The sequence below is a fragment of the Aythya ferina genome (genome assembly GCF_964211825.1).
Source record: "Aythya ferina genome assembly, chromosome: 9".
Classification (NCBI taxonomy): Eukaryota; Metazoa; Chordata; class Aves; order Anseriformes; family Anatidae; genus Aythya; species Aythya ferina.
In genome coordinates this window covers 18,604,297-18,616,947 of record NC_140305.1, presented here as the reverse complement: position 1 = coordinate 18,616,947, position 12,651 = coordinate 18,604,297, and the positions used below count along the sequence as shown (strand labels likewise).

General features: G+C 42.0%; 1 protein-coding gene across 4 annotated transcripts in view; it reads right to left on the bottom strand.

Moving 5' to 3' along the window:
• DIS3L2 (DIS3 like 3'-5' exoribonuclease 2) overlaps positions 1–12,651 on the bottom strand; it is a 188,836-nt gene that overhangs the window by 154,196 nt on the left and 21,989 nt on the right. For all 4 annotated transcript variants that reach the window (XM_084528891.1, XM_084528892.1, XM_084528894.1 and 1 more), the window contains 2 exons: positions 8,216–8,269; positions 4,015–4,116 (listed from right to left, as the gene is read on the bottom strand). In XM_084528891.1, coding sequence (XP_084385017.1) covers positions 4,015–4,116; positions 8,216–8,269 — 156 coding nt within the window. The remainder of the gene's footprint in view (positions 1–4,014; positions 4,117–8,215; positions 8,270–12,651) is intronic.

Here is a 12,651-nt window from a genome sequence, read left to right as displayed (position 1 = left end):
TATGAGTGCTATTTTCAGACTAAGACTCTAAAAGTTCACCCATAGCATGCAATGCGTGAGACGGTTGTCATGAAAAACATTCCACATTATAAACTACTATTCTAAAAGCACCAGAGATTGGGCCAGGAATCCAAGCCCCAAGTGATATCAAGTGACTTATTATGCTATTTCCTTCTACCAAAGAAATTACATCTCGCAAGAAAAACCAAAACAGATATCTGAAATAGAACAAATTCTCTCTGGCAATTAAGCAGAAGGTAAAAGAGCAAAAAGAGGCTGTGAGGAAAGATGGGTTAGGTTTATCCTTTATACTGACACTTTGCTTCCCTCCTTGATGAGCTTGAGAAATATTGCTGTAATCATCATATCAACATTTTTTGCCTTCCAGTAATTATGTCACTGTATAATTGAAGCTCCTGAAATTGATGTAAGCACAAGCCTATAAAACATAATAAAAACCCACAGGTGGAACTTAAAGTAGTGAAAATCAGTCAAGAAATAAAAGCACTGTTTTTCTTCTTTATCAGAGCAATTGACAAGGTCTGAGGTAAGTTCTCCATCACTGGCTATCTTTTATCACGACGTTCTTCCACAAACTGAAGGCGCAGATTCAGGGAAGCCCTACAGCCTGAATTAAGAGGGGGACAGGCTAGCTGACTGCAATGATACTCTGACTTCATTTGCTAAGAGTAGGTTAAGTACCTGGAAAAACAGTCTAAGTCAAATACCTTACTTTGCAACAGCTAAATATTTGAAAGTTACCATAGCACCTCGATATTCCCAAGATGTAACACAAGAGGACAAGAGAGGAACTTCTGAAATACCGCCCCCAAATGTGGTCACTGCAGCACACGCCGCTCTAGCCTGGTACGGAGCCAACGGCTACCTTCTTTTCTGGAGCACAAGATAACCAAAATTCTGAGACAAAACATCTCTCCCCCAACAAGCGGTGCCCCACTGAAATTGTTGGCTCTTGGTCCAAACTCATAGCGAGCACAGAAATATGAACTGACAAACGGATCATCACCGAACACCACGCAGCCCTCCCGGGGGACGTATGAAGAAAAGGAGCTTTCAGACCAGACAAATTAAGCACGGGGGAGGACCACGGTAGCTCATCCAACCACTTGATACACGCGCTGGGAAGGACACGATGTTGAGAAATTCAAGCCTGATAAATTTCCCACCACCGAGCCAGGAAGCGGAGGGCTGGAGGAAGAAAATACCGCTTGCCACTCAAGAAGGTATTGCATAAAGTATAACCACACGTCTAGAATACTTCAGCATTCCCTTGCATTTCTCAGTGGCACCACCCATTACGGGCTCAGAAGAACACAATACATCCCTAGAGACACTTACCTCCTGAGTTTTTCCTCCCACTGGCACTTGACCCACAAAAACTGACTCACTGGGTACAGGGCAGCTCCCAGCTTTCTCAGCTCTTCAAGCAAACACGCAGATTTCCCCAGCCAAAACCTGCCACTTTACCAGCCCACAAGGTTTTCCCCCTTTTTCGAGGTTACACATAAGCTGAACTGAGGTTCTTGGTAAGGCAAGCCCTGCCTTTACTGAGAGACAGCATCACACCAACTTTGCACTCAGAAGATCTGAGCTGCACTAGTTAAGGGAAAATCTCCCCCAGAGCATCCAAGGGCCATCCAGGGTGCTTAAAACATGAGAGGCACAGACCTGTCAGGCTTACAGCCTGTAATTTTGTGCAAGACACAGGTTTACCAGCAAAAAAGGCAGCTCAGTTCTCAGTGGAGTACAGACTAATGGGATGGGAATAGCAAACCATAAAAACGATCAGCACGCACATCTCAATCCTAACAAGCCTATGTGTACAGAGTCTATAAAGGCTCTTCAGAGAGCATCAGTTATACCATACAGCTGATTTACATTTTTCAAGGAAATAATTGAAGCTGTTCAGCTTGCTCCAAAGGCCCAATGGGAAGGAGAAAACCCTCAAGATACCTATGTGGCAGCTTTGCAGCAGCATGAGACTAAACAAATGGAAAAACCTAAAATAGCTTGCGACGGTTTATCATTAATCAGTATGAATTACTTGGCAGAATGCAGTATCTTTCAGTGCAACTTTGTGGCACCTTTCCCAAAGAACTAATACAAACAGGAGTGCATAGCGAGAGATTCAGGGAACAGGGGAAAAGGGATGTCATCGCTGATTAAGTTGCTGATGGCAAGAAACAAAAAAATAACACTGCATAGGGTAGCACCTGTGTGGCTGAAAAACATGACTGGCATGTTCCAGCTACTTCATTTGGCAAGGTTAAATTCACCACAGAAGAATCACAACCATACTACAAAACACTGAAGTCTTCTGAATTGCCTCCTCGCACCATTCTCCAGACACCATTTCTCCAGAAGTTTTATTTCAGCATTTGCCCAGAACGGATAGAATATTCTGAACTCTTCCTCTTATAAAAATCACTCACCTATTCACAAAAGAGTATTACTGTTCAACATATGAGGGTACGAGGATATAAGAGAGGGGCATTATCTTTCTTCAGAGCCAGTGATATAACTCTACAACTGCAGAAAAAGCTTCCAGTCCAGGCAACCTGTATCAAGACTACAAAGAAACCCTTGTGCTGGCAGATCCTGGCAGAGGATCTAAGTACTCAAGCTATTCCACTTTTGCAACTATATGACACGATCTAAAACTAAATATAATTTATATATAGGCATTCGGTGCTCCAAATTTACGGTAATCATCGCAGCCTTTCTGAACTCTGATTTGGACTCTTGAATAGATATCAAAGAACTTTCGCTTTGATCCTCAGTGTTGGTTTTCAGAGGTTGCACAGATAGCAGCAGACCTCTTTTCTATGTTTACAGGTATATTCATATGCAATGGTTTAGTTCCCACTTAGGATCACCTTTTGCAGAAGGTAGTTTTACAGTTACATGTCAATATATAATACATCATTAACAGATTGTGTGCACCTTTAAAAAGAACAGAAAAGTTTCAAAGGGTTTCCAAACATCACTCCAATTGCTAGTAGATTTAAACAGAGAAGGTAAGTTCCATGAACGACCAGATTGCAGACCTTGCATTTGCAAGCCTAAAAATCATAACTCAGCTTCAAACAGGCAGAGAAGCTAGCTAGAATGAGCAAAAAGCACCAGCCCAAAATAGTTCAGACTAGTCTCCACCCTGCTGGATCACCCTCATTATTACTTTTGTCCAAACAATATACAGTAGTCTTTACATTCAAAGAATTTGAAAACGTGTGTCTGGAAAGCAATTTGACAGTTAGGTCATGCTCACTTGTAAAAACCCAAATTACAAGTGCTGACAGTATCTTACACATCCCAGAGCCTACATCTCTAGAAAAGTATGAACTTTCCTTACATAAAGGTGTTATAAAACCTACCTGCAAACAAAATAAGATCATTTAGATGTTTGAAAGGACTTTCACTGTAATCATTGAAAGAAAAAAAAAAAATACAAAGAGAGCATAGAGAAATTCTGAAACATTAAAATGAAAAACGATCTTCCCATATTTGAATTGCTCCAGCTATTTTACACCCTAAGTCACGCAAAGATAGGTATTGCCACAAAATCTGGAGCTGTATCAAGATGAGCTCTCCATGGACTGAGGACCCACAGAGTAGAGAGAGGTCATCATTACTAAAGCTTTGTGAATAGTACTTGTAAAATACATGAACAATTGCAAATACCTAATCAGAGCTATCCAGCACTATGGCATGAAGACAGCTAAATAGCAGATATCAAGAGTTACCTCTAACATCATGCTTTGAAACAGCCTTGTCATTAAGCTTCATGCATTGATAAAGGACAATCCATGCAAAGAGCGAGGCTTCACCATTTTAGGTGTTGCTTCTTCCAAGCATTGTAATACAATATTTTATTCTATAGCAGCATAAACCACAATATAGCTAACCTGATTTATAGGAAGTTCTCTAGTCTTAGGCCTTAATTTTAGTGAAAACAGCTTTTTCCATCAAATCACAAAAATATACTGGACTGACCTTCCATTGCTCCTTGGGCAGCAGTCTCACTACCACGATGTCACCATTCAGGGCTCTGTTGCGAGCAACCACTCCATCAATAAAGATATCACGAGTCCCGTCCTAGTCAAAGAGGAAGAAAAATGCCACAGCAAAACATGAGTTGGTATGAGGTTTAAAATACTATCATCCAAAAAAAAAAAAAAAAAGACACCTTGGTGAGACAAACATCCTGCAGTGGTGCACAAAAATGAAATGGATTCACCAGATGCTCTTCAATATGCAATATCTTTCAGCAAATAAGTTCCTTCGTAAGTATGTGCCAGCACAGTAGTTGCACAGTATTTACACAAGACAGAGCCAAGCCCTCAAAATGTATTGTCTGCAAATTCTGTTTAGTTCCTCTACAATTACTCTTGGGAACGGGTAGAGAGTTTTCTGCAGTCGCAGTTCTTCAAGTATTAAGTTCCCAGTTCAAGCACTGCAAAAGCTATTGCACAGAACATGCTTACAAGGCAGTCCCTGCAATGTGCCCCGTGCAGAGCTGCCTGCTGCTCTCCTGGGTGAGATGGGAAAGCAAGGGAGGAAGGACAAGCAGTGCAGGACAAGCAAAACAGTCTGTGAAGGTGGCACGGACAGAGGCTGAGGATGTAGTTTATTCTTTAAATGAACTAACACCATATATTCCACATATATTATTTGGTGTAACTAATGTTAGAACAGATTCAAAAAAATTACGACTACAGATGCCAAGTGCAAGCCAGAAGATCATTTACTGTAACAGGCATGTTAGGACACCTTCTCACAAAACTCTTTGTTAACATCCTTGCACAAGAGCCTCTACTAATTGTAGACACTGATTACCCATGCCAGACATGTTTGGCATTCTGCTCATCTAGATTTGGATTGGAAGATTTTCCTCATGGGGTGAATAAAGATGAAGTTTTCCAAAGATGCTAACGTGGAGGTTTTAATTTTTAAAGGTTTGCTGATTTTGTCTTTTTTGATTTATTACCTATAGCATTCTTGCTGCTCTCATTCCTATTCCCCCATAATTCAGTATATGAAGAAATCCGTGCATCTGCTTACAGTACCATGAACGTGTCAAACAATGTGAGCATTTAGTTTCAACGTGGGCAGTCACCACAGTTTTTCTACAGAGAAAACTTTTCATCATTTTGAAGTACAAAAAAGAGGATGCGTTTCTTCAGATTAGAACTTCATTGTCCTTCAATGAAAAAACAGCCTCACAGGAATTAAAATCTCCATCACAACTTCACTGCCTTCTCAGATACACGCTCCTGAATCTCAAATGCTCAAGTAAATCCAATCAGACCTACGAGTATATTCAGTCTCCAAGAAAAACTTCTTTTATAACCTGAAAACATGAAGCCTTAATATCACAAATATCTTACTCTGCTTAGATACCAAAACAATAAAACGGCAGAAACCTGCCATGATGTGAAACTAAGGCCGTCCTCCAAGAGACCAAATTACTCTTAGAAAGAAAAGCAGCAGCAGCTCAACAGCTGTGCGAAAGCTGCCTCCCATGACAAGATGCAGAAAAATTGCAAAGCCTCTTGGACCAACATAATTCAAATTGGAAACCGTTCTTTTCAAAAAAGCCAGATTTTTTACACATGGTCTTATTCGTCATTTCTCCCCACCCCCTTCTTTCTGCCCAAGCTCCTTACCTAAATCCACTACACGTATAAAAAGAAAAGTTCAAAGTCACTTTTTAAGGAAAATGCCTTTTTTTTTTTGTCTGTACAAGCAGCTGCTCTATACTACAAACACAAGCTGGTATTCATGATGATTGTTCTACACTTTTTTCCTGTTTTCTTTCTCCTGTGTCCAAGAAAACGGAAGGCAGAGCCTTTCCTCTACTCTGTATAAAAGTGCCTGATGTGTCACACCACTTAAAGCTTCATCTCCATACTGTGCAGGAGCCTGATCTTGAATTACAGCCACTCTCAGTTAATATACATATATACACATACATACACACACCTGTTTTACAGCAGTCAATTTCAGTGCCTACACCAACAGGTGTATTTAGATTTGCCATCAGCTTTGTTTCTTGCCTTGGGGCAAAACCATTCCTGTAGCTCCAGGCCCATGACTCGGATGAACTTCCATACCTCCAAGAACCTTGCATATCCCACTTTTTCCTTTACTGTCTTGAGCTCCACACAGCTGGCATTTCCGATCACTAACAAAGTTAAGATGGAACCACACTACATCAGAACACAACCCCTTGCAAAAATCTCAACCGCCCTCCAGGTGCAGTGGAGCAGGGCACTGGCACTACTCAGTGGCCACCTGTGAGTATCAGTGGCAGGTGCCACTGCCTCCATCAGACAAGAGGAAGATCTGCTACCCTTCCATCTGCTCTAGAAATGTTCCACAAACACAGCCCAGCCAAAGATACACTCCACCACTCGTGCTCAGAAGTACCGTTCTTTGGCTTGACAGTGTCATCATTTCAGACATCACACCATGGCACAAGATAGGAGGCAGAGATTTAAATGCTCATGCCCATTCTCCAGGAGGTTTTTTTTAAAGAGAAAGGCTCTGGACCTACGCCTCAACTCTTCACACAACAATGAGACGGACAGAGCACATTTGCAGCAAGAAATACCCTGGGACTTTTGCTGTTAAAAGGTGAACAGCTGTTGCATTTGAACTCCATGAAGCCGTAGCCAAATGAGAGCTGAAGGGAAAGGGGTACAGTGCCCGAGTCAACAGCAGGAGAGAAAGGGTGATTTTTCACAGCTGTAGCTCTTGCAGCATCTGGCAACGATGGGAAGTCCTGCAGAATGCTAAGGCTGCAAACCCTCCTGCTACCCTCCCTGGCCACTGCTGTTATATGACCGATAAGCTTCCTAAAGCATCCGCTGAAGAGAGGACCATGCCCACGCCAGCCAGTCAACTCTATCTGGGTGTGATTCTGCTTGTTAGCAGGACAAGGCAGATTCTAGGATCCAGGTCCACAAAGAGAAATAAAGTAGAAAGAGAAGTGAGATAACCTCAGCTAACCTTCCCCTGCAGAACAGCGGGCAATCTTACTGCACAAGGCACCAGGGGCAATTAAGGGTAAAGCTTCACATGCAATTAAACTCACAGGAGTAGCTGGATTTCACACTGAACCAAGTATTTTGTAATTTCAGAGAATATATTTAACAGCTTACACTTATCACACCTCTGAGGCCACCCATAAAGAAAGTATCACAGTTCCTTGCTCACTTACACACTCAGTCCTGCTTTACTGATGTACTAGAGAGCTGCTCCGTACTTCCTCTAGGTCACGTTAATCTACTTCATGCACCCCTGACCTTTCTCCACCTCTGTAACACCACTCTTCTCTAACACAGGGGGCTCCAAAACATTATCTCCAATGAATAAAGTGAACGGACACTGCCACAAATTTCAAGGCTTTGAGTACAAGCTCCAGCACAATAGTGCTGTCAGTAGCAGGGGCAAAAACAGGGTCAGTGTCTCACTGCCTTGGTGCAGGCCCTGCCTTCTCTCCCCCACACCAACAAAACATTTTAATATGAAATTCTCTCTCTCGTTGATAGTAACACTTTGACCAAGTCAGTTCCAGATAAAAAGCTTTTTGACTGTGCCAGCTGTGATGTCACCTTCCTTACTGGAAGTCCTTGAAATTGCGAGAGCCCCTCTTTTCTGTCAAAAATAAAAAAACAAAAATAAAAGAAAGAAGAGAGAAGAGGCACAAACCAGTCCCGTGTGACAGAAGTACATCCTAAGCCAACCAATATACAGTTAGTGCAAAAGCGTGCACATGAAAGAGAATCACGCATATTATTTCTGGAATGACTTTTCAAATTAGCTCATGCAGCAGATCGAAAATGGAGAGCATATTTGTTTAGGGAAGATTAACTTAAATCAGTGGAAAGACTATAAAACTTCTGTAGCCATAAAGTGAGGGTTTACAATTACGCTATGTGGTGGTCCTCAAATCTGAGTTCAGCTGGTGTCTGTGGGACCCGGTGGTATCCCCAGTTTCGGCACAAGTAAGTAGTTCTTTGAGGTACGAAAAAACAAAATTTGTTTGGGAATATCTGATTTAAAAGAAAATCCAGATCATGTTCATTTATTCCAACACATTCACCTCCGAGTGACCTTTCATACACAGCATAACTCCTGTATTAATGCACCTTTACTTATGAACTTTAAAGCGTTATAAAATTACACTTACTGGAGATGGAATGAAGGCTTCATGGTACTTCTTAGGATTTATTCTCAAGGGTCCCTTAAAAAAAAAAAAAAGAGAAGGAGAAAGATTATGCCTGAATCTTATTAATTTTATATAAGATCAGTTAAATTAGAGAGCTGTGGGTAATACATCTACTGAGAAACACGAGAGATACATCTAAATTTCCATTATACATTTCAGGTCTTGACAACTTAGCATCCAAGCAATTTCTAGCCAAAAGGCAGTTTCATGATAGGCTTAAGCTGATCTACTACAGTCTGTCATGGAAGAGATGTTGAATCATTAGCTGTTGCTGCTACTGGATGAACTCAGGATCCAAGCCCTCCTGCTCCCTTCACATATTTTCTGCCAAGCATCCACCAACTTCATTTAAAATCAGACAATCGAAACCATTTGTTTTGCCCTGCTTTGGAAAAGGAGAGCGTTGGCTTTGCTTTTTTTTGGAGAATAGGAGGTAAAGGGAAAAGCTGACCTGCTGAGGTTGCATGGCAGCAGGTGCAAGCCTTCTGAGGCTCTGGCTGTTTAGGCAGTTCCTGCAGACAGACACTAGCAATAACTCCATGATAAAGAACATTTTCATAGATGAATCAAAATAATTTTCTAAAACCAAACATTTCAGGTCTAGAGCATTAAATTCTGCTTAAACGCTTTCAAAGTCAGTCTATCTTAAACACATTTGAAACTCTCATCTGTCCATTTTGTCTTTATTACCTTCCAGCTCAAAGTTCAAATCACCTGCAACAAATTCATATCATCCCTCCAAAGTAAACCAAGCAGTTCCTCGCAGTCAGGCCCATCCAAGAGAAAGGGAGAGCCAAACAAGGAGTCACAAGCTATGCAAGTGTGATTCCCATCCTAAGAGGGTCCTGGGAGCTGAGATTCAGGTGGCTGCAGTTAAAACTGACGGTATTTAATTCTTATGGAAATAGAGCTTTGTTAACTAGATAGCTGCCTTCATGCAGGTGTTTGCTTTGTGATGAAAAGTTAAAACTTTCTCCATCTGTGTATTTGAAATAACACCAGCCAATTTGTTGTATGAGCAGTTTCCATCCATTTGTGCTTCTGAGTTAAGCAATCATAGGAACCTCTCCCAGGAATTATTTTTTTTTTATTCTGGGAAACACTCAGACAACAGGAAAATAAAACTGATTACATGTGAAAGTTTTGCTGCCTTGAAAAGGAATTTGCAGATTTAGGAAGATTTTCATTGTTTTTATTTGCTTAAGTTTGGTTAAATTGTTTTTATTTGCTTAAGTTTGCTTAAGTTTTAATGCTAGCACTGTATATTCTATATTCTTGAGGCATTATTTGAGTACTTTGCTGTGATGTTTTAATTTTTGCCTTATGTAACTAATACTAATGAGCACACTAGCCACATGGCAAGCACAACCCAGAACAAGAAACAACCAACCAACCAAAAAAAAAAAACACATTAGGAGCAACCATGGGGATACTTGATGCCTCATGATACTTTACAAAAATCTCCCCATGGTCTTTTCCCCCATTATTTCCCACAATCAGCTATCAAAACCAACACTCTCTTAGTAACAGAAGCTGTTATGGAGAGAAAGGAGAAAATGAACACGGGTGGTTGCTCTGCTTGACAGTGAGTCAAATAATTCCCATCGCCAGCATCTACCCAACAGCACAAAGCAGACGAGGGGATATCTTGTGTTACTCTGGAGAACCCAGCTGAATAGTTTGGGACAGCTGTCAATCAGCCAGGTGCAAATGCCCACTATGCCCGTGAAAAATCACATTTTGTGCCCGTGGCCCAGAAGGCACCAAAGGAGCTACATGAACACGGACGCACAGCTCAGGCAAACACACACAAAAATGTGTTACCGTGCTTACAGCTTAGTGGGTTTCTCTGTATTTTATATGCACCACTGCCTAATTATGATCAGCATTAGAATTCTTACGTCATGTAGCATTAAAATACTTCAGCCTTTTCCTTTAAGCAAGGAACTCCCAAAATTTATCTTAGAAAGCAGATGGGCCCTATTATCTGTGCCTATGAAAATCCTATTTACAATGTTGTACATTTCACGCTGTGATATCATATCTGGAACCAGTCACTCTCCCCATCTGTAACGAACAACTGTTCTCATATGTGTATTCGGGGGTGAGGATCTGGCTGCAGAGTCTCATGATGTCACACTAATGTTATATTATTTTACAATAGCTCACAAATAATAGCTGCTATATTTATCAGTGTTTTTATGTCAGTAGGGCCTTTGTTTTGAAAAGGAAGAAAAAGGTTTGGAGGAAGGTTTCTAAAACACTTTCTGATGATTCCAGTCAGCTTCACAAAGAGTTGCCAAAAAAAGTTTCTAACCTCAACTTTCTCCGGCAAGATACAAAAAGGTCATGATTTCTCAAGTTCCTCTGCTAGAACCAGGACAGGCAATACTCAGACTAAGCTTCAAGCACCTCAAATCAAGCAGATTGTAAGAGGTATTGTAACACACATGCTTCAAAATATTTTTTGTGTGTTAAACAAAAAAAAATTCAGGGTTCAAGTACCTGCCTGCTACCAAGGCCAACGTGGAAAAAATAACCCACAAAAATCAGGGAAACCCCAGCATCCGTATGCACAAAGGAACAGCTCTCCAAGAAAAAAAACATCCTCTTGATGGCAACACAGCCCAAGAGCCTCTGCATGGTGCGTACTCACTCCGCCTGACCCCAGCAGCCCGGCAGGGAGGGTCTGGGAGACACTGGAGGCGTGGAGCAGACATGAGGTTCTGGCTGGCGCATCGCAAGATGATCACGGTCCTTTGGGTCAACGTTCCTTAATGCACAACCTGACTTCATCTGTTGTGCACGGCCAACACCATCCGCTTACGTAACTACGCAGAAGTTATTCAATCTTGTTTGCCTTCAGAGCAGCCTCTGTGATTGCAATTAGCCTGATACGCTTGGTGTTTGCTCACTGCAGACAGCTTTATGGGCAGGGAAGTGGGAAGCCTAGGCGCTGCTAAGCACCTGTGCTCAGATCCCCTTATCTTGTGGAAGGACACTTCTGCACATGTCCCTTGATTAAATGAATCCACGAATCCCGCAGGGCACAATTCTCCGTGCAGCTTACTGAAAACTGAATTATGTCAGATACGGTACCAGAAGTCATTAAGACTATTACTATTGACAGACATCGGTGCCCATAAAGATACACTTTTGTTCTTCCTTATTTAGGGCTGCTTAATCTTCATGGCACTTGTGTTTCATCTAAGAGATCTCCCATATCTGCCAGCAGTTTGGGCTTTCAGGCACATTTAGCTGCACTGCTCCATTGCCAGGGCACAGCAGCAACCTCAGAGCTCACAGTAGGGCCTCTCCTCTCTAAGACACCTCTGATGTTCTCACACCAGCCAGACCCAGAAGTGTTTCCAGGATGTTCCAGGGGACTCCCCTGCTCAGAGTGGTGCTTCTGACTGGCTAGCACTCAAGCTTGCTCAGGACCATCATATTCAGGCCAGTAGGTTTCGTTTCTTCTGCAGGTTCTTGTGGAGCATTTTTGCAGGCTACCATGCCAGATGAATGCCCTGCATTTGGGGATTAATGCAACGGGCATTTATTGACTGTCTCTTGCCACTGTACAGAGCAGCGCTGAATATTTGTCCATTCACTAAAAGTACTTTCAAGATCTCACATATCCCCTTCAGAATGGCAGTGATGAATGGTCTTGATGAGATGATGAGGATGAATGAGTAAAAAATGAGAGATACTGAGCTAGGATGCCCATGATGTGACACTCAGCCCTAAATGATTACATACAAATCGTAGAGCTTCAGCTGTTTCCCTGAGACATGGAACTGGGTGAAAGGAAAACAGCTACAGCCTAAGAAAGTACATATGACTCTTAGAGTCACACAGCACATGACCTGGAGTAGACACCACTCAATTCCAAGAATTGGGGATTCTTTTGCCAGATAACATGCAGTCACAGGTCTCATGGGACTTAGTACCCCGCTGGGATTCTCAGGTGCTAGCCATAGTCTGATGTGCCTCATCTGCAGCTGCAGTCGACCTTCCCAGCAGTCTACACACTCTTATTTGCACTTAATGCTGTCAGGCTGCATTACCAAACAGGTACCAAAAGCACTCCTGATGGTAAAGCAAAACCTTTAGTCGTTGCTATATGCCACTGCAGCCATCTCAAATCAAATGAGAGGAAGTCCCAGCTCAAGGCTGCCATTTCTTCCCTCACCATTTGCTTCCCAGTGTGGATGCCCATGAGATTTTTTAAAAAGGCACTGACCTGGAGCCTGGGCAGCCCAGAGGGGCACACTGATAGTTAGCAGGGATATGCTGTGTAGTCATTTTTCTGAAAGCTAAGAGTTGATCAGATTGGTCTTCAGGAGGGAATTAGGCTATCTTAAATGTGGAATCCTCAAAACACAACAGAAATCACACCA